General features: G+C 64.3%; 1 protein-coding gene across 1 annotated transcript in view; it reads left to right on the top strand.

Annotated features, from left to right (window-relative positions):
• The window catches only part of C18H16orf95 (chromosome 18 C16orf95 homolog), a 138,107-nt gene extending 126,052 nt beyond the window's left edge, over positions 1 to 12,055 (top strand). The window contains exon 7 of the mRNA XM_070061881.1: positions 11,808 to 12,055. Within this exon, the coding sequence (XP_069917982.1) occupies positions 11,808 to 11,815 (8 nt within the window). The 3' untranslated portion in view covers positions 11,816 to 12,055. The remainder of the gene's footprint in view (positions 1 to 11,807) is intronic.
• The last annotated feature ends 12,128 nt before the right edge of the window (positions 12,056 to 24,183 follow it).

Raw genomic sequence — 24,183 nt, 5'->3', positions numbered from 1 at the left:
GTGGGTGGATCTGCTCCACGAGCTCAGGACGCTGAGTGGGCGTCAGTGCAGGAGACTGGATTCTGAGCGGAGCGCAGAGCTCAGGTTCCTGCCCACCTGCTGTGTCGCCACAGCCCTGGTCACTCCTGCTGGGAAGTGGAAGCCAGAATAAGGTGGCAGTGAAACAAACCATGCCTGTGTGAGCGAGTCGGGGCTGTGTGTACGTGCCACGCGTGTGCCTGCTGTGTCGGGGGCTGTGTGTCCCACGCGTGTGCCTGCTGTGTCGGGGGCTGTGTGTCCCACGTGTGTGCCTGCTGTGTCGGTGGCTGTGTGTCCCACGCGTGTGCCTGCTGTGTCGGGGGCTGTGTGTCCCACGCGTGTGCCTGCTGTGTTGGGGCTGTGTGTGTACATCCCACGTGTTCCCGTTTGCAGAGGCCAGCGGGGCTGGGCTGGGAGGGTGGGAGCCTCGCGGACGCCCCGGGCTGGGGGGGTCTCTGAGGTTGGATTCTTGCAGGGTGGAGGCCAGCACGGCTCCCCCTGTGGACACTCAGGGAGTGTGTGTGTGGTGGGCCTGCAGCTCAGCCGCCCTGGACAGTTCCTGTTTCCTGCAGGGCCCTGTTCAGGGACGGGGCAGGTTCCTGCCCTGGCCTCCTGGCCTCTGTCCTGGCCGGGGCCCAGCGCTGCCGTCTGTTTTCCAGACAGGAAGTGTACATCAGGATAGCTCGGTGCACCGAGCCACACGCAGCGTGGGGCTGGAGCCCGTGCCGGCCCCAGGGAGCAGCGGTCACAGGTGCCACCTTCCTGCCCTCGGGTGTCCACCCTGCCCCTCACCTGGAGGGTCCAACAGAGGAGGGACGGAGACGGAGACAGAGAGGGAGGCCGGGCAGGGCGCGGGGCGGAGCCTCTGCGTGCTGGCGGCTGCTTTGTCCCTCACAGAGGAGAGCTTGCGCGTTCTGGACTTGTCCAGGCTCCCGCGCCCCTGGGTTCCGCCGTGGGAGCCCCTGGAGGGCTCTGAGCCGCAGCAGCAGAGTGGCCCCACGGTTCCTCCTGGGCCCAGGCACCAGCTAGGGGGCTGCTTCCTTCCGGTGCCCCACCCCTGCGTCCTGCATGTCCCCCTACCCTTTGCTGCTGCCGTGCCTCCCCCCCACGCCCCTGCCCTGCTCTCTCCTCTCTTCCTCCCTGTCTCCATGTCTGTCTTTTCTTGTTTTTTCCTCAAACAAAAGAACAGCAGAGACGGAAGGAAGCCCCTCCGGCCCAGCCCCCTGCCCGCGACCTCCCAGCTGTGCCCCGGCGCCCCGCTGCCCTCGCCTCTCCTCCTCCGCCCTTCCTGTCCGCCCTGGCCCCCCCACCGCGGACCCCCCAGAATCTCCCCTCCTGGAAATGCCATCACCCTCCCGGGACCGGCCCCTCGCTGGCTGACCTCAGCTCCCCTGGTGGGCTTCCCTCTGGTCAGCGGGGTGAAGGGTCGCGGGCCGTTGGAGGAGCGCCTGGGTCGGTGAAGGCCTCTGGCTGGGTGTTCCCCACGTGGGGGCCGGGACCCCTGAGGGAAGCCGGGGGGCGGTCTCTGAGGGCTTCCACACCCGTTTCACACTCGTGCTCCCTGCGAGGAAACACAGGGCGGGCACGTGTGCAGCCCGGGCTCCCCGCTGACCCCGTCCACAGCTCGGCGCTGCCTTGCGGCCTGAGAGGGTCGCTCTGGGAGGCCGTGGGGTCCACGGGGGGCGCTGCACTGTGCAGGAGCCGGCAGGATTCGGAGGGGCTGGGGCTGGGCACTGAGAGGAGGAAGAGGCTCCGTTCTCAGTCGCCCCAGACCGAATGGTCGCCGGATGCCCCGTGGCAATGCCGCTGGTGACGCTGCCCCTCCCCAGGACTCCACCCAGTCGAGGCCCATGGCAACGCAGGCTTTGAGCCTGGGGGTGGGGTCCCAGCCCTGCTCTGGGGATGAGGGTCCATTCTCAAGGGGAGTCCGCGTGCCCTGGGGGCAGAGGCCCACCTGTGTCCTGCTGTGCCCGCGGGCAGTCTGCTGTCCACTTAATCTCCGCAGGGCCCACTCCGCATGTTTTGTCTGGGGGGGCTGCAGGCTCTGGCCTCCCCTGCAGCCCCAGGAGGAAGGGAAATGGAGAGTTCAGCCCAAGCACCTCTCAGCCCTTGTGGGCATGCGGGGTGGGGCGGGGTGGGGCGGGGTGGGGAAAGCGGCCGCCCCCGCAATGGGCATGGGACCCAGGGGCAGGGTAGAGCCGCCTGCAGCCTCGGGTCGGGAGCGTCCAAGTGTGGGCGGTGTGAGTGGACACACTCGTGTGCCTGCACCGCCCGCTTGCTCACGCAGGAGGGGTCAGAGCTAGGATGAGGTGAGGGACCCTGCAGCCGCCCCTGCTGGCTCTGCCCTGGGTGTCGTGGAGGTATGAGCGCACGGCCGTGCCTTCTCAGGGCCGGCTCTGCCGCTGCACGGCTCACACACGCGGAATTGGAGGGCAGAAGGAGGGTGTCCCTGGTTCAAGGCACTGCAGGTCCCCGTGGACTCGCACAGAATTCGGCGTGATCCCGCCACACGAGGGTTCCAGGCCCAGCCTCTGCAGCCAGACAGACCTGTGCTGGAGGAACGCTGTAGCTGCCTTAGCCTCGGCGCCCTGTCCAGCGGCGGCAGCTGATGTGCGTCTGGTTCATTCAGCTGCGCGCGCGGGGGATCCTCCCTCACCACGGCTTCCTGAACCCGGCGGGGGTGTGTGTGTGGGGGGTGTCACAGCGGAAATCGCGTGCAGGGCCCCAGGCTGACACATGTCCCGCTCAGCCACACGGCACCGTCGCGGGTCCTCACGCCGGGGTCCCGGGGCCCAGGGCTGGGAACAGAGCCGCTCTCAGAATGGAGTGCGCGTGAGGTCCAAATGCACGTCAAGCAAGGACTGTGGTAGTCTGAGGTCAAATAAGCAGGGCAGTCCTTCCTCAGGCCACGCTGTGACGCTGCGCTTCCGGGAAGAGGCCCTCCCAGCACGGAGCAGAAGTCAGGGGGCGTCCTGTTCCCAGGAGCCTCCGCACTCCGTCACCTGCTGCCCCAGCGCAGGGGTTCTGGGGTCGCCCTCTCGATGCCCTGCGGGTGATTCTGGCCTCCTGGCTGTGTGGGGGCACCTGGGCTCTGTGTGGCTTCGCAAAGGTCAGCCTGGCACCGCACACACTGCCTGGTACAGTGCACACTGCCTGGTGTGGTGTCACTGCCTGGTGTGGTGTCACTGCCTGGTGTGGTGTCACTGCCTGGCGCGGTGCACACTGCCTGGTGCAGTGCTCACTGCCTGGTACAGTGCACACTGCCTGGTGCGGTGTCACTGCCTGGTGTGGTGTCACTGCCTGGTGCGGTGCACACTGCCTGGTGTGGTGCACACTGCCTGGTGTGGTGTCACTGCCTGGTGTGGTACACACTGCCTGGTGTGGTGTCACTGCCTGGTGTGGTGTCACTGCCTGGTGTGATACACACTGCCTGGCGCGGTGCACACTGCCTGGTACAGTGCACACTGCCTGGTGTAGTGCACACTGCCTGGTGTAGTGCACACTGCCTGGTGTAGTGCACACTGCCTGGCGCGGTGCACACTGCCTGGTGCAGTGCTCACTGCCTGGTACAGTGCTTACTGCCTGGTGTGGTGTCACTGCCTGGTGTGGTGCTCACTGCCTGGTGTGGTGCACACTGCCTGGTGTGGTGCTCACTGCCTGGTGTGGTACACACTGCCTGGTGTGGTGCTCACTGCCTGGTGTGGTACACACTGCCTGGTGTGGTGCTCACTGCCTGGTGTGGTGTCACTGCCTGGTGTGGTGCACACTGCCTGGTGTGGTGTCACTGCCTGGTGTGGTACACACTGCCTGGTGTGGTGTCACTGCCTGGTGTGGTGTCACTGCCTGGTGTGATACACACTGCCTGGCGCGGTGCACACTGCCTGGTGTAGTGCACACTGCCTGGTGTAGTGCACACTGCCTGGCGCGGTGCACACTGCCTGGTGCAGTGCTCACTGCCTGGTACAGTGCTTACTGCCTGGTGTGGTGTCACTGCCTGGTGTGGTGCTCACTGCCTGGTGTGGTGCACACTGCCTGGTGTGGTGTCACTGCCTGGTGTGGTGCACACTGCCTGGTGTGGTGCACACTGCCTGGTGTGGTGTCACTGCCTGGTGTGGTGCTCACTGCCTGGTACAGTGCACACTGCCTGGTGTGGTGTCACTGCCTGGTGTGGTGTCACTGCCTGGTGTGGTGCACACTGCCTGGTACGGTGCACACTGCCTGGTGTGGTACACACTGCCTGGTGTGGTGCTCACTGCCTGGTGTGGTGTCACTCCTGGTGCGGTGTTACTGCCTGGTGTGGTGTCACTGCCTGGTGTGGTGTCACTGCCTGGTGTGGTGTTACTGCCTGGTACAGTGCACACTGCCTGGTTGGTGTCCATGGCAGAGTCCAGTGCGTGGCACCTACTGCTGGGGTTGGTTCTGGAGATGTGGATCTGTTCTGCCGCCATTAGCATAGCGGGTGCAAGTTGGACATGGCGTGAGTTTGTGTTGGTTCAGGAAGTTTTGTTAGGAGAACCACAGGACCAGCACAGACAAGAGTACCAGGTGAAGCATGCTGTATAGGAAGACATGGAATACACCCATGCACCCATGCACACGCACCCATGCACCCGTGCACACGCACACACACGCACACGCACATGCACACACACATGCACACGCACACACATGCACCCATGCACACACACATGCATACGCACACCCACCCACACATACACACACACCCAGCACAAGCACACACACACACACATGCACCCATGCACATGCACACACACACACCCAGCACAAGCACATGCACACACACACATGCACACACAATTCACATGTGCCATGCACACCCATGTACTTACAGGTGCACACACACAATATGCAGTTGTACAACACACGTGTACAATATACATGCACACAAACACACGTGCACAAGCACACACGAGCACAATACATGTACACAAACACACAACACATGCATAGGCACACACACAACACACAGGTGTACAAGCACACTCATACAGAGGTGGACAAGCCCACAGAAGACAGGTACATAGGCGTACACACATACAGCACATCGGTGCACCAGCACACACAAGACACAGGTGCACAGACACAACACACGGATGCACAGCACACACAAGCACACACAGCACGCGCCGTGGATCCTGACGGGCACCCCGTCCTCTCTGTCTCAGGTGAGTGCCTCCCGCCGCCAGCAGGCACTCGTGACCGCAGCCCTGCCGGGGCTGTGCCCCTCAAGCGCGGTGTGGTCGGGGCCTGAGCACTGTGCGGTGCAGCCTTTGTGTCTCCCCCGACTGTTCGATGCACCTGCAGCTGGTGCCGTGTTGCTACTCACTTGTCTTTTGAAGTTTGGAGAGCTGTGCTCCTGGTTTTGACAGCATAGTGATTTTAAGAAACACGCGTGTGCCCCGTCATGGAACCCCTGCCTCGTGCATTGCTGGTTCCTGGACCCCAGGGTGGTGGTTCCCACCTGGGTTGGTCAGGATGGGCAGCTTTGCTGCAGGGACCAGCACGGCCTGGAGCTCAGCAGCTGCACCCTGCGGGGTCCAGCTCTCCCTCGTGCAAGGCCCTGTCCAGGTCAGCGCCGCCCCAGGCTGCCGGCTGCCGGCTGCACAAGGGAGTGAGCCGTGTCGACTTAGAGCCGCGTCCTCTCGCCACGCGGCCTCCACCGTCCCCGACACGGTGGACGTGAGACCGGGAGCGCCCCAGGGGTGTTTCTCAGGCGAGAGCTGGGGGTGGAGGCTCTGCCCGGACCCCTTGTTTAGAAGGCAGCCACGTGGCCCAGCCTAGCTGCAAGGGAGGCTGGGAAGCAGGCTTCTTGCACACCTGGGGAGCGGAACTCAGTTTGCTGAATGTGCCACCCTGTCTGAGCTCCATCACCTTGTCTTTCTTTCTTTCTTTCTTTATAAAAATTTACTTATTTGAGAGGCAGAGTTACAGACAGGGAGACAGAGGGATCTTCCATCCACTGCTTCATTCCTCAAACGGCTGCACAGTAGGAGCTGGGCTGATCCGAAGCCAGGAGCCGGGAGCTTCTTCCAGGTCTCCCATGCCCATAGGGGTGCTGGCCCTGCAGGTGGAGGCCTAGACCACTGCGCCACAGCGCCGGGCCCGGCCATCTTGTCCCGAGTCGCTCACCCATCGGTAGTCCCTGGGCCTCCCCCTGGGCCACGCTCCGGTGCAGGATCTGGGATGAGTGAGCAGAGAAAAGCAGGGACAGAAAACAGCAGAAGACTGACCCTCCTCCAAGGAGGCTGCGCTGCAGGGCTCGGGGTGGCCTTCAGAGAAGGGAGCGAGTGTCATGGCTGGATGGCTGGTGACCGGAGCCAGAAAGCAAGTGTGGGAGTGGAGAGACTGTAGGCGTGCGGTGAAGTCAGGACTTCAAACAGGATGGCTGCCCAGAGTTCCCTCTGAGAAGGCGACATCTGAGAACCTTCCAGAAAGGGGTCAGACGGGGAGCCATGTGGAACCTGGGTGCGAGTCCACACCAAGGCCAAAGCAGCCAGCACGGAGGCCTGGCGCAGACAGAAGCCTGGGATGTTCCGTGGACGGCAGGGAGGTGGAGCGGGAGGTGGAGAACCAGTGAGGCCCGAATACTCGGTTAGGGGTGGGGGTGGGGGTAGAGTTAGGGGTGGGGGTGGGGGTAGGGGTGGGGGTACGGGTAGAGTTAGGGGTGGGGGTAGGGGTGGGGGTAGGGGTAGAGTTAGGGGTGGGGGTAGGGGTGGGGGTGGGGGTAGGGGTGGGGGTGGGGTGGCAGTGGACGGCAAGGAGGGGTAGGGTTAGGATTTAGCAGTGGACAGCAAGGAGGTGGAGCGGGAGATGGAGTCCCAGTGAGGCCCACAATACTCGGTTAGGTGTGGGGGTAGGGGCGGGGGTAGGGGTAGGGGTAGGGGTTAGGGTTAGGGTTAGGGCTAGGGTACAGGGTAAGGTTTAGGGTGGCGGTGGACAGCAGGGAGGGTGGTACAGGAGATGTTGAAGTCCCAGTGAGGGCCTGGAATGCTTGGTTAGGGGTGGGGTAGGGGTTAGGGGTAGGGTTAGGGGTAGGGGTAGGGTTTAGGGGTAGGGGTTAGGGTTAGGGCTAGGGTACAGGGTAAGGTTTAGGGTGGCAGTGGACAGCAGGGAGGGTGGTACAGGAGACGTTGAAGTCCCTGGAGGACCTGGAGGACTTGGCCACGAGACTTTGATGCCCCTGAGACTTGTGTGGTGGCTACACTTGAACCCAGGACATTCCATTCCGGTTCCTGGCTCCACACTGAGCCCTGGACACAAGGTCCTTTGATAGGGGAGGGTAAAGGGCTCAGAAAACTTGGTGACACCCATGACCCAGGCGGTCGTGTGTGCTGGGAACTGCACGGTTCCCGTTACAGTTGTGTGTAACGCACGCTGAGGTTGCCAAGGGGTGCGTCCTGGTGTCAGCCCCTCACCGCTCGCTCAGCTGGGAGTCCATGTTCAGACCCTCTGTCCTTGGATGGCCTCTCACACACGTTCTGTGGTCCTGGACGTGGGCTGCTGACTGGGCGGAGGCGTCTGATAGTCCTCCTGCGGGGGAAGAATGGCGGGTGGGCAAGCAGCAGGTCCTTAAGTAACCTTGACGTTTATTGCACGTGCAGGCTGTAAAGTATCACATAAAAGCCCTAAGGCCTGCTACAGCCCCGCAGTTCTCTGCTAAGCCCCTCCTGTGTTCAGCTGAGAGCCCCCGCGGGACTGCCCGGGGCTGCACCAGACACCCCCCCCCGCTTCACGGGGGAGAGGGAGCCTTGTGTACCTGTTCAGTGTTCTCTGGCTCGCTGCAAGTGCCCCTCGGCCATAACCCGAAAGGTCAAAAGCTGCGCTCTTGGCATCTTTGTGGACAGAGGCAGGGTCCCGATCGCAGGCTGTGGCACCCGGCAGCTCGGCCCACACGTGTCTCTCCGTGCTCCGTCAGGCGTCTCGCGTGCTGGTGTTGCTCCTGACCCGCCTGGAGCGGTGTTTGTGTGGGTCATGGGGCAGGGCAGCCTCTGGGCCGGCCTCGCGTTTCCAGATGCGGCCGGGTAGACAACAGCACCGCCGGGTCGCTAAGACGGTCACTTGCCCGCGACCACACAGCCAGCAACCGGAGCGCTGGGGCCAGAATTGGGAAGTCCGGCTCAGTCCCGTGCTCTTGGCAGTCGAGAGGACAGTGGTCAGCAGAGGCGGGGTGGGGGGCGGGGAAGGGTTGACTAGCAAGAACGGGACGGATAGGTTGCGTGAGCAGTTCCGGGTTGACGGCGCCGTAGGGTGGACAGCGCACATTCCTCATAAACACCGGGAGGAAGGGTTTGAGCGTGTTCCCTGTGGGGAATGGCCACGCTTGAGGACACAGAAGGGTTAACCCTGGTTGGACCTTGTGCCGAGTGTGCATGTACACAAACATCTACCCCAGAAATCTGTGTAATTTTTATGTTGGTTAAAAATTCAAAAATGCAATAGGACAGCTGCACAGCTTCTCCGGCTGACGCGCGGTGCCGCAGGACGCCCCCAGGGCCCGCGCACTCCCAGCCCCCGGCCTGCCGGCTCGGCAGGAACCTTCTGTGCCCCGGAGGCCCCGTGGGAAGCTGCGTTGAGGCCTGCGGAGCTCCGGTCCTGATGCGGTCTGGCCAACCTTTGGGTTCCTGGGGGAGGAACTCTCAAACTTAGAATGATTATGTATGCATTTTCATTTTATTTTAAAGACAGAGAGACAGACAATGATCTTTCATCTGCTGGTTCACTACCCAGATGCCCACACAGCCAGGCTGAAGCCAAGAGCCAGGAGTTCAGTCTGTGGCCGCTGCATGGCGGGCAGGGACCCAGCTCCTGGGCCGTCACCGCGGCCCCCCAGGGTGTGCGCCAGCAGGAAGCCGAGCTGTGCCTTGAACCAGGCCTCCCGGCGTCTGTGTGAGGCGCCCACCCCTTTAAAACTTTGCTGTGTTCTCACCGGGAAGAAAATCTGGAGACGTTGCGCACGGGCCACTGGCTGTCCGACCTGGCGCCCGGGGAGTGGGAGCTCGCTGCTCAGGGCCTCCCACGCGGCACTCTGGGCCTTGCTGCACCGTGAGCTGTTTTTTTACGGAAGGGCAACGTTTAGCATAGTAAACCGTGTGGTTCCGGCATCCCCGAGCCACTTCCGTGCACAGCACCCTGAGCTGGTCGTGGGAGCATGACCCCCGGGGGCCGTGGCGGGGGAGCCGCATTCCCTGGGCCTCTGCAGACTCAGAGACACGAGGTGGGCGCCCCTGCCTGGGCTCGGACAGAAAGGCTTCCAGGACCAAGGGGTGGGGTCACTGCACCGTGGGAAGGGAGTTCCAGACCACCGTACAGGGCTTTTAAAAATGAGATTAGTTCTGGGAGGGGATTCGTTTAATACTGGCACTTTAGACCTTAAGTTTTCAAACTTCCAGTGGATCCAAGATGAACATAGACATATGTCATCCACCAGTTTCAAAACCATAATCCTAGGGACCAGCACGGTGGCACAGTGGGCTCAGCCTCTGCCTGCAACACCGGCATCCCAGACGGGCGCTGACTCGAGTCCCGGCTGCTCCTCTTCCAATCCAGCTCCCTGCTGTGGCCTGGGAAGGTGGTGGGAGATGGCCCGAGTGCCTGGGCCCCTGCACCCACGTGGGAGACGCAGAAGAAGCTCCTGGCTCCTGGCTTTGGCCAGGCCCACCTCCAGCCATTGTGGCCATCTGGGGAGTGAATCAGTGCAGGGATGGAAGACCTCCCTCTGCCGGCCTGTCTCTCTGCAATTCTACCTCTCGAATAAGAAAATACATAAATATTTTTAAAGAAAGATCCTAATCCTACAGGCCCCACGTGACTATCTTGTGTCTTGAATCGGGTGCCTCACTCCTGGGTGGTGTGGGTTGGAAGCGCCAGCGCTGGGAAGGAAGCAGCAGCCCCGTGCGGGCTCCAGGGCCCTGGGCTGTCCCTAGGGCTGAACTGGAAACAACGGTTTCTCTGCACTGCGCACGCGCGACCTGCAGCGGCCTGGAAGTCCACGCGCCCGTCAAGGTTTCATCCTTCCAAGATGGTGTTCCCGGGCCCGGCCTGTGGCCCGCTTGGGAGTGTGGCCTTACAGACGCGCTGGGCGCTCCCACGTGAATCTTCTCCAACTCCCTCGGGATGAAGTGGCTGCCGCAGCAGCGGCGCCTGCCCTGTGGGCTGTCAGAGCCCCGCAGCCATCGCACGCCGATTTTAGAACCTGCGTATCGACCCGCAAGCAGCTTGTGCTCTTGAGCCCCCCATTTCCCCTGCCCCCCTCTGCCCCACACGGAGCAGGACCAGTGCACTTCTCGTGTGTGTGGGCAGGTCACGGGTGCGTGGCCGGTGCCTGGCTTCTCTCAGGGCCGTGCTGGGCTCTTCCTCGCCGGAGCGCGTGATGATGTGTCCCTTCATGTCACCTGTGAGAAGGTGTCGCCATGGCCGGCGCTGCAGCTCACTTGGCTAATCCTCCGCCTGCGGCGCCGGCACCCCGGGTTGTAGCCTTGGCTGGGGCGCCGGATTCTGTCCGGTTTCTCTTCTTCCAGTCCAGCTCTCTGCTGTGGCCCGGGCGGGGGAGGTGGAGGATGGCCCAAGGTCTTGGGCCCTGCACCCACATGGGAGACCAGGGGGAAGCACCTGGCTCCTGGCTTCAGATCGGTGCAGTGTGCCGGCTGTAACGGCCATTTAGGGGGGTGAACCAATGGAGGGAAGACCTTTCTCTCTGTCTCTCTCTCTCACCGTCTAACTCTGCCTGTCAAAAAAAAAAAAAAAAAAAGGTGTCTCCGTGTGGACGGAGGCGGCTGTGCCCCTGGGCGGTTCTCACTGCCTCCAGGGCGGGCAGGATTCGCCGAGGGCGGTGCAGACGGCCAAGGGCCCGCCCGCCCGTCTCCTCCGACAGCGTCTTTGTGACAGGCCAGTGGCCGTCAGTTACCCAACCTACAATTTAGGCTCAGCCAAGAGAGGGGGTGGCACCGGGCCCTGGGGCAGACGCCAGGGCGGCCTCCGTCCCTTGCGAATGGTGTCTCCTCAAAGTGGGGTGGGGTGGGGACGTGAATCCAGAGTGGTAAACACGGTGTCGTGGCTCCCTGCCTGCTGGGAGCTCCAGCCGCAGGGCCCAGCGTCTCAGCTCTGCGCGGCAGGTCCCGGGACCGAGGCTCGGCTGCCCTGTGGACAGCACAGGCTGGGAAGGGCGAGGTGCTGCCCTCCCCCCGGGGGCGGGGTGCCTGTCGTGCCGCAGCTGGCAGCCTCCCTTGCCACATGCGCCCGGGGCCTTGAGGTTCGTTTGGAACGGGCAGTCAGTGTCCCAGAGGGGCTGTGACCCCACATGGGGTCTGTGTGTTCCCAGAGTCTGTGGGATCAGTGACCCATGTCGCCAGGGGCAGCAGGGCGGCCATGCAGGCTCTTTCTGGAAGGATCCACCCTGCTCATTACAGGCTTGGGCTGGGCTCCCGGGGTCAGGCTCGGTCTGCTTGCCAACTGTGGCCCGTCCAGCCGCTTCAGCGGACGAGGCGCTCTGAGCGCGTCCGTCAGCGGCCAGGGAGGGTAGTCTGTGCGCCAGTGCGGGAAAGGCAAGCGGGTGCAGCTGGGCTCTGGTGGGGCAGCGTTTGTATCGTGACTGCCCTCCTGGTCCCCCGCGGGTGCCAGCTGTGTGGCGGCCGCCGTATCAGCTGCACGCTTGGCCGTGGGGAGGCGTGGGTCCGTGGGCGCCGTGTCACAGGTGGACGTGAGAAGGAGTGCTGGGGTTGTGTGGCACAGCAGGGTGGGTGGGGTTAACCACAGTGCCTGTGTTTCCGCAGACAGCTAAGGAGGGTTCGGAAGCCCTCACCGGAAAGTGCGGATGCGTGCAAGGCGCACGTGGGAGTGAGCGCGTCATTGTGCCCACGGACCCCCGAGAATGCGCGAGTTGTCCCACGACGTGGTGAGTTCAGGAACACGCAGTGAACAGGTAAGCGCCTGTCACTGGGAAGAATCAGTTATTTACCTGGCACACTTACACACATGTCAGAAGCAGAGGATCCGTGTGCCAGGCTCCCACGCCCTCCTCCGTGCAAGGCCACGTCCCCCAGGCGGGCGGTTTCATCCCCTTTATTTGCAGGGTGAGGAGGGGTGCAGAGGTCCTGAGGCCACGGGCAGGCGGCTTGCGGACCCCGGGCAGCTCCGTGAGAGCCTGGCCAGAGCCTCCTGCTTTTGCAAGGAGGTGTTCCATCCCCCCCCCCCCCCCCCCCCCCGCCAAAGCCTCTTAGCATCACTGAGCCCAGAGCACTCGGGTGACCTGGAGGACGTCCCGGCCTCTTCCCCGCGGAGGCGCCTTCCGAGGTCGGCAGAGCACCGGCTCCGCCCCGAAGCGTCCGCATCCTGACCCCAGAACCCGCGGCTGTGTCACCTTACGCGGCAGAAGGGACTTTGCAGGCCAGGGAGCTACACATGGGAGATTGGGCAAACCGGGCCGACGAGGTCACGGGGTCCTTGTAACAGGGGTACGAGGGGCAAAGTCCGAGCAGAAGGCGGAAGGGCAGTGGGAGCTGGTAGGGGCTGCGGGCTGAGGGCTGGGGCCAGTTCTCTCCTGGCCCCCCGGGAGCCGGCCCTGCTGCACTGGACTTCAGACTCCTGGCCTCCTCACTGCTGGAGAAGCCGGGTCTGTGCCCGTTTCTGCCTGTGCCTGCAGCCATGGGGAAGGAAGACGCCTGCACACCTGCCCAGGGCACCTCCGGCTTCCCCAGCCCCCAGAGGGGCTCTGTGAGAGATCTTGGGGCGGCGGCTGCTAGCGGGGGCCAGTGCCCCTCCCGTCCCTCCTGTGCGCCTCTGCCCTTTCCGGCGGGGTTTCTCAGGGCGGGGTTTCGTGGGCCGGGCAGCCCGCTGGCCTCTGACAGAGGCAGAGCCTCGCCCACGGTCTGCTCCCCACTGCGTCGTCCTGAGCCTGCGTCGCAAAGTCAGGAGCAGGGCTCGCCTGTGGCCATGACCGCCTGCTCCCTGGGGGTGTGCCTCGCCTAACGCCCTCGGCCTCGTGCTGTGTCTGCGTCTGCCTTCCCCCTCCCGTGGCTGTGTCCACGCACGTCTTCTCTGGCGTGGGGTTGTTGGAACGGCCCGGTTTGGGATGGGTTTTCCCTTTTTCCCAGCATTCCTGCATTCCAGGCATTCTCGTTCCCCTAATATAGGAATCTGGGGAAGTGCTTCCCTCCCGGCACCGAAACCCTCGTCACTCCAGCCCCGGACCAGGAGACGGCTGGGCAGACCACCTCTTGCAGTTGATGTGAGGCCTGCTCCTGGTGTCCTGGGACCCCAGTGCCACAGACACCGCTCTTGCCTGGCGGCCTTGCCCACGGAACCTGGCCGCCTCCCCCCGAGCCGCCTGGGTTCGGCAGACGTTCGCCTTCTCTGCTGGCCGTCTGAGCGGGATGCCTGCGGTGCACGCCCAGCTCTCCCGGGTGTGTTCGTGCTCAGCCTCCTCTGGCCTTTTTCCGAGGAGGTGGGGAGTGTGGCAATAGCGCTCCAGGACCCCAGCGTGTCAGGAGCCAAGTCCTGCTCGGCTTTCGAGATGGCACTCAGAGCCTGGGCTCGGCGGTGCCGCTGCCTTCTAGAAATGCCGGTTGGCCTCCCCCGCCGACCAGATGCCACGGTGCCCAGTGCCACTGGCGTTTTTCCTGGCATGGCGGCAGGGCCGCCCTAGGAGGGGCCCACAGGGCAACTGTGCAGCCCCCGGAAGCACCCGTGGTCCCTTGGGCCTGGCTGTGGTGCCCGCGCCGGCACACTTTGGACAGCGTTCCCTGTCTGCCCTCCCAAGGCACAGCGGACTCCTGCCCCTACCGCTGCCTCGGTCACCGGAAATGCGCCCTCCAGAGCGTGAACAAGTGTTCGTAAGGACCCCAGGAGAGGGCAGGCCTGGGGGGTAGCCTGGGGCCGGCTGTGGGGATGCCACGACCCTCGACTGTCCCCGAGGTCTGGGAGCTGGGATCTGGGCGCCAGGATCCCCGTGTGTGCCGGGCCACTCCCCCGCTCCCTCTGTTCTCGCCTTCGCACGTCTCTGTGGTTGGCCCCCGTGCCGACTCCCGCGGGGAGCCATCCATCCACGTCACAGAGGAGTCTGGAGCCGCCCGCGTCTCCCCACATGGCCTTTGCCCTGGCGGCTGCGGCTCAGCCAGTACTGGCAGCCTCGGGAGCAGAGTGGCAGCGAAGCCGGGTGCCAGCCAGGAATGACCTGGGCTTCCGCCCAGGAAGGGAGGGGCTGTCCCCGCTCTGTGCTCTGTGGTCCCTCTCTGTCTTCTGTCCCAAGGCTCCTTGGTGGAAACCTGGAGGGCACAGGTCTCGGACCTTGTGTGGCTCAGTCACGCCACCTGGGAAGCAGAGTGGCGGGCACGTGTGGCTGAGAAGGCTGGGAGCTGTGTGCCGGTGCCGGTGCCGGTGCCGGTGCCGGTGCTGAGACGGTTTCCTTCCAGAGGTAGCACCTGGCCCACAGCAGCGTCTCCCACAGCCCCTCGGGGGCCTGCGCCTCTGCTTCCAGACCCCGCACGGAGGCGGACACTGCGGCAGAGCGAGTCAGGCGCCTAACCCGGTGCACGGGCGCCGTGTTTGCGTCCCACTGCAGTGGCGCCGTGTCTGAGACAGGCACGCACGCTGTGGTTATGGGGACGTGACTCGTCTGAGCCGACTGGCTGGACCCAGGGGGCACGTCCTCTCCCCCTCAGGCAGGGGAGTTGGACAGAAAGGGAGAGGGGAGAGGGGGAGGGTGCCTCGTCCCCGCCCCTGCAGGGACCCTGTGTCCCTGAGGACTCCTTGCTGGACTGCAGGGTGGCACGAGCGGTCAGGGCTGGGCCTCAGCTGTGAGCACGGGCGCTCCTCCTGGCGTGTTAGTCCCCAGCTGTCACCCATGGGGTAGCGCAGGGGCCTGGCCTGGAGTCCGGTTCTGTGAGACTCACGAGCTATGCGGCCTTGGGCAAGCGAGGCCACGTCTCTGTCCCCAGCGCCTTCATCGGGAAGACAAGGCCTTGCAGTGCCCGCAGCGGCCGTGGGGATGGTGAAGCTGGCGACAGCTGGCGGTCGGGCCCGGGTCGGGTTGGTGTGTCCGCCCCGACACAGACGTCGCTCACATCGTGGTCAGGCAGGGGTGCAGTGTGGGCAGTGAGCCTCTTCTGGGGCCAGGTGCAGGCCTGGGGCCCCTGTGGAGTTCACGAGGCCGGGCTGGGCTGGGCTGGGGTGGGGAGTCTCTTTCTGGGAACGCCCCCTCCCGGGCCAGCTGTGCGACGGGGCCCTGCCCCCCCCCCAGCAGGTGCTGCTTCCTCACTGGCCGGGGGAGCTCATTAGCACCTCCCTGCGACGGCCGCCCCTCCCGGAACATGTGCGGCTCTGTTTGATTTTCCAGTTGCCGCCCAAGCGTGGAATCCCCAGGGCTGGGCCCTGCTCATTCCACGCAGGGACAACAGAGCGAGCCCGCGCGCGCCTCCCTGTACCCCACAGCCCGCTGGTTCCTTCCCTGAGAGGGGGTTCCTGGGGCTGCTGGCGTCGCCGGTTTCTGCAGAAACCCTTCAAATCTGTCGGAACCGGTCGTGTTGGCAGCAGGAGACTCTTCCAGACAGGCGCAGGGTCGCGCTCACCTGCCGAGTCCCGCGGGCGCTGACGCGTGCTGTGGACCCCTGCTCACGTTTCCTGCAGATTCCCTGCTCAGCCCTCCCCCGCCCCAGGGGGTGGGGAAGCTGGGTGTTGGGTACCTCTTGCCACACAACAAACCACGCCCAAGTGTCCTGCTTCAGACAACAGTGACCACTCATGGCCTTGGGGGCTTCTGAGGGGCCGAAGCCAGCAGCCCCTGCTCCGGGCCCTGGCCTCTCCTGAGGCTGTAATACAAGATGGCAGCTGGGCTGCAGCCTGGCCCGAAGGCTCGGGGTGCAGGGTCTGCTGCCGAGATGGCGCCTTGCGCGCCGGGGGCCAGGAGGCCTCGTTCCTGGCCCTGTGGCTTCCCCACAGTGCTGGGTTTTCAGCCACATTAGCAGGAGATCCACACGTCCAGTGGTATTTCTGAGCGATTTATCGAGTTTTCAGTTAACTTCGCTGGACTCACAGTGGAGTCCGTCCTCCTGGCAGTGTGCGGTCTCTGCTTAGGTGTGCGTGACTCCGTGGTTGTTTGTAGCCTGGCTTCCTTGTGCTCGGCCAGTGGTTTGGGCAGAGGCTTCTGTGCCGCGCAGGTGGGCCTGTCCATGAGTTGGGGGCCCAACGCCCACTCCCCAGCTTGCAGACCTGCCTTTGCCCTCACTCCTCAGGGCCTCTTGTTTTGCCCCTCAGCCGGGATGAGGGGAGGTCACTGTGTCCTCTTGCACCCCTCTCTTTGTGGGGTCACCGCTGCCCCCTGCGTATCCCCCCGAGCTCTGGCCTCTGGCCACCGAGGCCGTGGGTTTTCCTTGCTCGTTCGTGGCTCGCCCTCGTCCAGCGACCAAGCGCTGGATTTTCTCCACCCTCGGCCCGAGCTGGGCTCCAAAGCCAGCCCTGTGCTGGGGGCCGGCACCGATAGCGGAGCAGGAGGCTGTGCAGGCGGGAGCCGCTCCGGCAGCGGAGGCAGCCGACTCGCGGAGCCCTCGCCCGACGCTGAGGCTGCCGGTCAGGAGTCTGCCCTGCACAGCGTGTCCTCTGCCTGTGGGCCGGTCTCCAGAGCCCTGCCGCGGCTGTTTGTGACGATTTCGTCCAGCGTTATGCTGGCTTTTCTGGAGAGAATCCGCCGGGCTCTTGGCTGTGCCCCCTGGTCTGGTCTTGTAGCCACACTGGGCCACGTGGCTCTCGAGGCCTTGGCTTTCTCCAGCCCCACGGTGGCCATGTTTGCTCCCCAGCGAGGGTGAGGACTTAGGGCCTGTGCCGCGTGGTGATGGGAACCTGCACAGTGAGGGTGCGCGGGTCGGAGCAGAGTCTGGAGGGAGCCCGTGGACGCCGTCACGGCAGTGGCTCTCCGGCCGCACGGACACAGTGGCTCTGAGGTCCGCTCGTCCTCAGCACGGCCCACCCTGGGCTGTCGCCCTTCCTGTGGTGGGGACAGGGCAGCCCCTCCCCCTCTGTCTGCTGGCTCTGTGAGCTTGGGCTTCCGTGGCCCATGTCCCAGTGGTTCCGTGGCCGCCGTGGCACTGCTGGCTGGGCCGGCTGCGAGCTGTGAGCTCACTGGCAGCTGTCTCTAGTCCATCCGGATGAGCGTCCTGACCCTGCGTCTTGGTGTCCGAGTGTGGCCGTTAGTGAACCAGTCAGAATCCAGGCGCATCCGTATAGGCGGCCGCGAAGGCCGCGTTTAGGGTGACAAGGTCCGTTGCTAAAATACAGCCTCAGGGCGCGCGGGGCTGACTGGGGCACAGTCGACGCCTGGTGTGCGCCGAGCGTCCTGAGAGAGCCGGGAAGGCTCGCGGTCTCAGGCACGGACTGTCAGTCGCACAGGTGCCCGGGAGAACTCACGTTCTGGGGTCCAGGCAGTGGGGACGATCCGGCACCCCCAGACGCCTCTCTCTGGTCCACGTCCACAGGCCTGCAGCGCCGGCCCCGAGAAGCCCCGTGGAAGACAGGCTACGGCTGCTGCTCCTGGCGTCTCTGAAACCAGTGTGGCCACAGAGCTTTTCTGTAATGTTGTCTACTTTGCAGGATCCTCTCTCCTGAGGAGGGGGCTTCGGGGTGGGGTCCACTTCAGGTTCACGTGGTTTGGAGTCCAAATGGGGTAGCAGCTCTGGGTTCCTGAGAGTAGGCAAGAAAGCTCAGTGGGCCTTGCCAGCACAGCTTGGAGTGGGGGCCTGAGGGCCTGGGGTGTCCATCTGGGCCACCCGAGAGGGTCCAGGGCACTCCACAGGCCTCCGTGCTCATCCACACCTCGTGGCCAGCTGGCGACTGCCCTGAAGCCCTGTTGGTCTTGGCTGCCGCCAGGTCCCCTGGGTGTGCAGTGTCCCAGGCCACACCCCCCCGGGAAGAGCTGGCAAGCTGACGGAGTGCTCAGAGGGTGCCGGGAGGCGGGGCAGGGCGAGGCGTGTGGGCTGCTGGCCAGTGCGGAGACCCTCCGCGCTTGGCCCTGGGAATGCCCTCGGCCTGGCCCTCTGCAGCCCTAGGGGGGCACTGTGTGGAAACCTTCAACCGGCCTTCCAGCTGGGCCCACGGCGCGGGCGGGAGTGCTATGTTTTTGCAAGCAGCGGGGCCACGACTTCCTCGGGCCGTGTCAGAGCTGGGTGATGGACGGTGGCCTGCGGCCCGGCCCTGCTCCTCAGCGCCCATGTAAACATGGAGCAGACCGCCCAGAGCTCCCTCTGCTGTGAGACCCCTCACTCTGGGGGGCAGGGAGGGGCCCCCGCCCCGCGGGAGGGGGACGCTGGGCTGGACTGCTCCCCACCCTGGAGCTGGTTTGGTTCATGGCCGGAAGCACCTTCGTTCTCCTTTAAAAGCTCACTCAGCTCAGAAAGCCTAGAGCAGGGACGGCACAGCTCTCCCTCCCTTGTTTTCAAAGCAGACGTTCTGTTTTCTGGGAGCCTGATCGCCCGTGGGGTTCTCTCTGTCACGGCCTGTCCGGTTAATCCGCAAGCCGGTTGGCAGTGAAACGCACTCCAGGGGCCGTCACCCAGGGTCCCCCACACAGCTGCCCGGCTCTGCCCCTGGACACCCCCGCCCGAAGCCAGGGTCGTTTGGAAGCAAATCCCCGACACCGCGTCTTTTCCTCCCCAGTTATTTCAGCGCCTGTCTGAAACACGCGGTCTGCTCCCCCGCTGGCTAAGCCGTTCACGTCAGCATGCTTGTTCCTCTCCACGTGACGGTCAGAAATGACACAGATAGACCCTTGTCCCCTGGAGGGCCCTGTCTGTGAAACAAGGCACCCGCCAGTGGCCGCTGTGGCGTCTGTTTCGAGGGTCCGGCATTGTTCTCCATACGGCCTGGTTGACCAGGTAGCTCCTGGTCCGTATTGGAGCCTAACTTTCTTTTTTTTTTTTTTTTTTTTTTTTTTTTTTTTTGACAGGCAGAGTGGATAGTGAGAGAGAGAGAGAGAGACAGAGAGAAAGGTCTTCCTTTTTTTTTTTTTTTTTTTTTTTTCCGTTAGTTCACCCTCCAATGGCCGCCACGGCTGGTGCGCTGCGGCCGGTGCACCACGCTGATCTGAAGGCAGGAGCCAGGTACTTCTCCTGGTCTCCCATGGGGTGCAGGGCCCAAGCACTTGGGCCATCCTCCACTGCACTCCCTGGCCACAGCAGAGAGCTGGCCTGGAAGAGGGGCAACCGGGACAGAATCCGGCGCCCCGACCGGGACTAGAACCCGGTGTGCCAGCGCCGCTAGGTGGAGGATTAGCCTAGTGAGCCGCGGCGCCGGCAGGAGCCTAACTTTCACACCATGCAGTTCATCTGGTTAAGTGTGTAACTCAAAGGCTATCAATGACTTTTCTGCCCCCTCCTTGGATCAGAGCAGAGTGCTTCATTCCACTCGGGCAGCGACGGGTCAGGGAATTGAGTCGCCGTGCGTTCCACGCCGTGGCGCTTTCTGAAGGGAGGACGCGCCACGGCGGCTGCTCCCCACCCACTCTGCACCAGCGCTGGGAGGAGGCACGGGAGCGTGTGACGCCTTTCATTCATTCACCTGAGGGACAGGGACAGGCGCGCTGTCTGCCGCTCACCGCTCCGATCCCGCGTGTGCTGTGTGCTCTCTCGCTCCGGACTCTTGGCCATCACGAGTAGCACTGCTCTGTACGGCTGCATCTTGGGCTCGCGAGTGGTGCACCGTCTGGCGAGGCCGTGTTTAGTTCACACTCACTCCGGAGTGGTGAGCTGTCGCACACCCAGCAGCGGGGGCGAGAGCTCCTGTCCCACACCCCTCGCGGCGGCCATCACCATCCTGGGAGAGTCCGTCCACCGGAGGCATGCACAGGCGTACCTCACTGTGTTCATGAGTCAGGTTGTGTAGGGGGCTGTGTGGGCCCGGGGTCCGTAGGTAGCCGGGGACCCGCTGCCTGTGACTGGCATCTGCAATGGGGGAGGCCGCTGTGCCGCTGTGTGTCACGTGCGATACGCGGCCCTGGTGGAGAACCCACGCGGCACTGACTGTGGACTTGGGGTGGCAGTGCCACCTCTGGGGCCTCGCGCACTGGCAAAGGCCTCCTTAGCATGCGAGTTTAATAGTAGAGAGGCGATGCCCACACATCCCATGCGTGTCTCTGTGCGACAGGTGAGGGCCAGGACCCCCCTCAGCCCTGTACCTAGAGGTAGCCCCAACATTATGCCAAGGCTCTACCTTCTCTGAGGGTGATTTTTGTTCTAACACAAAATCCAGAGTGCTGAAGGCTTTGTGTGCTGGCAGGAAATGCCGCTGAGAGCCGTTGGGAGCGGGGGGAAGGGGCTCTGAGCTGGGTGCGCCGGGAGCTGCAGGAGGGCCCCGGGGTCCCAGCCCAGGGCGCCGTGGAGCCGCGGGGACGCGTGCGCCATCTCTGCTCTGCACGGTGACTGAAGCCCAGCATTTCCTTCCACTGTGGACACAGGCGGCCGGCCAGGGGCAGGAGCGGAATCTGTCACTTTGTCACCAGCGGAACCACAGATACCTTCTCATCACGGTCCAGCTGCAGCTGCCTTTTCCACAAACAGTCTGAGCTCCGTGCGTGCTCCTCTGGGTTAAGGGAGCCGCCGGGCTCTGTGAGGTCCGCGCTTCTGGAAAAGCCCGCGTCTGGCTGCGGCGCGATGTGACGTTTTGATAAGCCTGTTTCAGGACGATGGCTGCAGTGAGTTCTGAGAAGGCTCTCCCTGGCCTCGCACGACTTGCGGAGGCGTCCAGGTCCCGCTAAGGCCAGCAGCTCCTGGGTCAGAGAGAGCCGCTGCTTTCCAAGCCGCTGACGTCCCCTCCTCAGACCCCGGCTGCCTCCTGCTCCTCACCCGAGCCCTTTCTCGGTTTTCAAGGCCGAGTGCAGCTGGCGCCAGGGTCCCAGGGAGGCAGGCAGCGGCGGGGTGGGCGCCCGGGAGGGAGCAGGGCAGGGCTGTTTGCCGTGGCTGCCCGCCCTTCTCTTCCCCGAGGACACAGCTGGTTCCCACAGCGCCGCGCCTGCCCTCCTGCTTCAGCGGAGAACCCATCTTGCCGTCCACATGTGTGCTGCCCTCAGACGTGGGGGCTGAGGAAGGAAAGCCACAGCCCTCCGACCCCCCAACCCCACCCCTTTGTCGGCTTCTCTGCTGCTGCGTGGGCATGAGCTGGCGTGGGGGAGGAGCAAGACGGCCCCCACCCCCCACCCCAGGCCATCTGCAGGGGTCACCTGCACGCATGCTCAGCCAAGGCTGCCCTAACCGAGGATTTCTGCCCCCAGCGGCTTTTCTGTGAGAGTGAGGCTGTCCACATGCCAGGAACCCGCCTAGGCTGCCCCTTGGTGCCCACCCCAGAGGTCACGCACGGCCTTGGAAAGTGACAGGAGATCATTCTGGAAGGGGAGGGGACTGGCCCTGCGAGAGGAGCTGGCTCTGTGGGCGGGTGCTGTGCTAGGTGCTCCGACAGCCTCATCCCAGGCACCGGCACGGGCGCCCATCCTGGTGGCCATCTCTGCTCTGCCACTCGTCAGCCGCGGATAGCCTGCGGCACCTGCGCCGTGCCTCACCCTTCGGATGGGGTGCCGCCAGCGCCAAGCCATGACCACCTGCGTGGGAACGCGTCGCTCCCGAGAACTCGTGCCCAGATCCAGCGGCTCACCACAGCGCCGTTCAGGGCCAGAGGGCTGACGTGGGCCTGTGGGCAGCGCCGCCTCCTCCCGGAGGCTCCGCGGGAGAAGCGGCCCTTGCTTTCCCAGCCGGTGGAGCCCCTGCGCGCCTGGCTCCCGGCCCTTCCCGTCTCCACAGCCAGCGCTGCTGCCTCCCTGTCCTGCCTGTGCATCTCCTCTCGTTCTCCAACTCTCGTTCCACGTTTAGGGGTCCTGGCGACTGCCTGTGGCCCACCCCACAACCCACGGTCCCCTCGCTAGGATTAAGTTGTCCTATCAGCAACCCTAAGTCCATTTGCAACCTTAGCTCCCCTTTGCACAGAGGCAAAGCTGGTGGAGGGCTACAGGTGAGGATGCGGACATCTCTGGGGGTCTCGATTCCCTGAGCCGTGGGTGTCTGGGGCAGTGGCCCTTGCGATGGGTGTTGGGCCTGAAACATTTTCTGTGTCGCTGGCGCCTGCTTGAATCAGAGAGCCTCAGAGTCCAAGTTCGTTCACTCGTTTGCCACATGGAGAGCCCCGGGGCTCCGTGCTGGGCAGACCCAAGAGCTGTGCTCAGGCGCGTGGATTTAGTGGGGAGACGGGCGAGGGGAGTGGAGACAAGTAGACGTGCTCAATGGCAGTGCGTGCTCTCGTGGGAACGGGGTCCTGGTAGACAGCAGTGGGCCAGGGGCCGGCGAGATCCGGGACCCCTCTATGAACAGGGACCTGCGGGCCGCGCCCTGCGGGATGCGGGGATCCCGACGGGGGTGAGGGGACTGTGCCTCGGAGGCTGCGGGAACGTGCTTGCTTGCAGGTCTCAGTTCCAGGCCGGGGAGTGGACGCGTCTGGAGCTGTGGAGGGGCAGGGAGCTGAGCCGCTGCCTTGGACGGCTCCGAGCCTCCTCCAGCCCCAGGTCCCGCGTGGGGTGGGAAGGTGCCACAGGCAGGGCTCTCAGAGGTGGCTGTCCAGCTCCTGCTGTGGTCCAGCCTGCTGCTGCCCTGCCTCTGCCCTTGGCTCCGGCCTGCCCTGAGCGTGCTGATGGCCTTCGGCAAATACCACGAGTGCCCGCCTGGCATCTCCTAGGCCCAGGCTGGGGATGAAGGGCCTCCGTGAGTCGTGGGCATTCCCGTGGGGGCCTTGTGGTCCGCGGGAGGGGGGTCCGGAGGTCCCGGATGGAGCCGTCCGCGGGGTGTGGGTGACGACGGGGAGGTGGCTGTGGCCGTCCAGGCTCAGGGTCTCACCACCACCTTCGTGCTGTTCCTCGCTGGGGGTGCCTCACTGCTCTCCCAGCCGCTGCCGGGCCCACACAGCACACTTCTCTGCTCCTCCAGGACCCGGCACCCAGCTGTCCCCTTCTCCCCAGGCACAAGGGGTCTGTTTCTTCACTGGGTTTCCACAGCCCCTCCCGTCGGCTCCCCTTCCAGGCTCTGAAACACACAGCGCCCTGGCATAGGGTGAGCCTGTGGGGGGCTGGCTGGCTGCTGGCAGGTGTACCGGGGTGACCGGCGTCCCTGCTGCCCCGCGTCCTGACCCCGGGAACCTGCGAATATGACCTGAGGGTCCCTGCAGCCTTGACGAGGCTCACCCTGGAGGTCCGAGTGCCTGTGATGCAGTCTGCACCCTGGGGAGAAGGGGCGGAGCCTGTGCACCCTTGATTTGGGACTGGCAGAGAGCAGCCCCATTGCTTAAAGACCCCCCACCCCAGTTTTGTTCCTGCAGCCCCAGGAGGCTCCGTGGGTGGGCCTGCTGCAGTCGGGTGCCTGTGGTGGTCACGGGGCTGGTTTCCCAGGTCGCTCCACAGGCCCCCCACGCCGCTGCGTCTGTCACGCCGAGCCACGCCTGTCACGCCGAGCCACGCCTGTCACGCCGAGCCTTTGCTGCCTGTCACGCTGAGCCTTTGCTGCCTGTGACCTTGTAGCAACGTCCTTGGCCGTCAGTCTCGTTCTCGAGCGAGGCTGAGGAGCAGGGAGAGCTGTGGCTGGGGCGGGGCTGGCGCCTGGAGGCTGGCCCTCAGGCGGGCGTTAGGAGGGTGGGGCCCCGGTGGCGCTCATGGCTTTGTGAGGAGGGGAGGAGACATGGAGCTGGCGGCTGGCTCCCGTGCGCCCAGGAGGCTGGCCGTCGTGGCGTGCTGCAGCTGGTGGCCCTCACCAGCCGCCGAGCAGATGCCGGGCCTCCGTGCCCTTGGATGCGCAGACCCCAGAGCTGGGAGCTGAACCTGTGTGCTGTGCACCGGACCCAGAGCGGCAGGCTTGGATACAGCCCTGAGACGGACGGGGGCAGAGGCGACACACAGGGGCGCCGGAGCTGGAGGGTTTTGGGGTTGTAGTGAGTACGGAGCGTGACAGAACTGGGTTCAAATCTGGCTTCTGTTACCCACCAGCTAAAGAAGTGACTTCTGTGAGCCTCAGTCTTCCCATCCATAAAATGGGACCCACAGCAGTGCCTGCCGCATGGTGGCGTGGTTGCTGAAGGAGATGGGACACACGTGCCCAGCACGGGTAACGTGTGACAGGCAGGACTGTGTTGGCAGGTGAA

This window comes from Oryctolagus cuniculus, chromosome 18 (genome assembly GCF_964237555.1).
Source record: "Oryctolagus cuniculus chromosome 18, mOryCun1.1, whole genome shotgun sequence".
Taxonomy (NCBI): domain Eukaryota; kingdom Metazoa; phylum Chordata; class Mammalia; order Lagomorpha; family Leporidae; genus Oryctolagus; species Oryctolagus cuniculus.
Note: the sequence above shows the minus strand (reverse complement) of the source record. Positions and strands in the feature narration are given on the sequence as shown.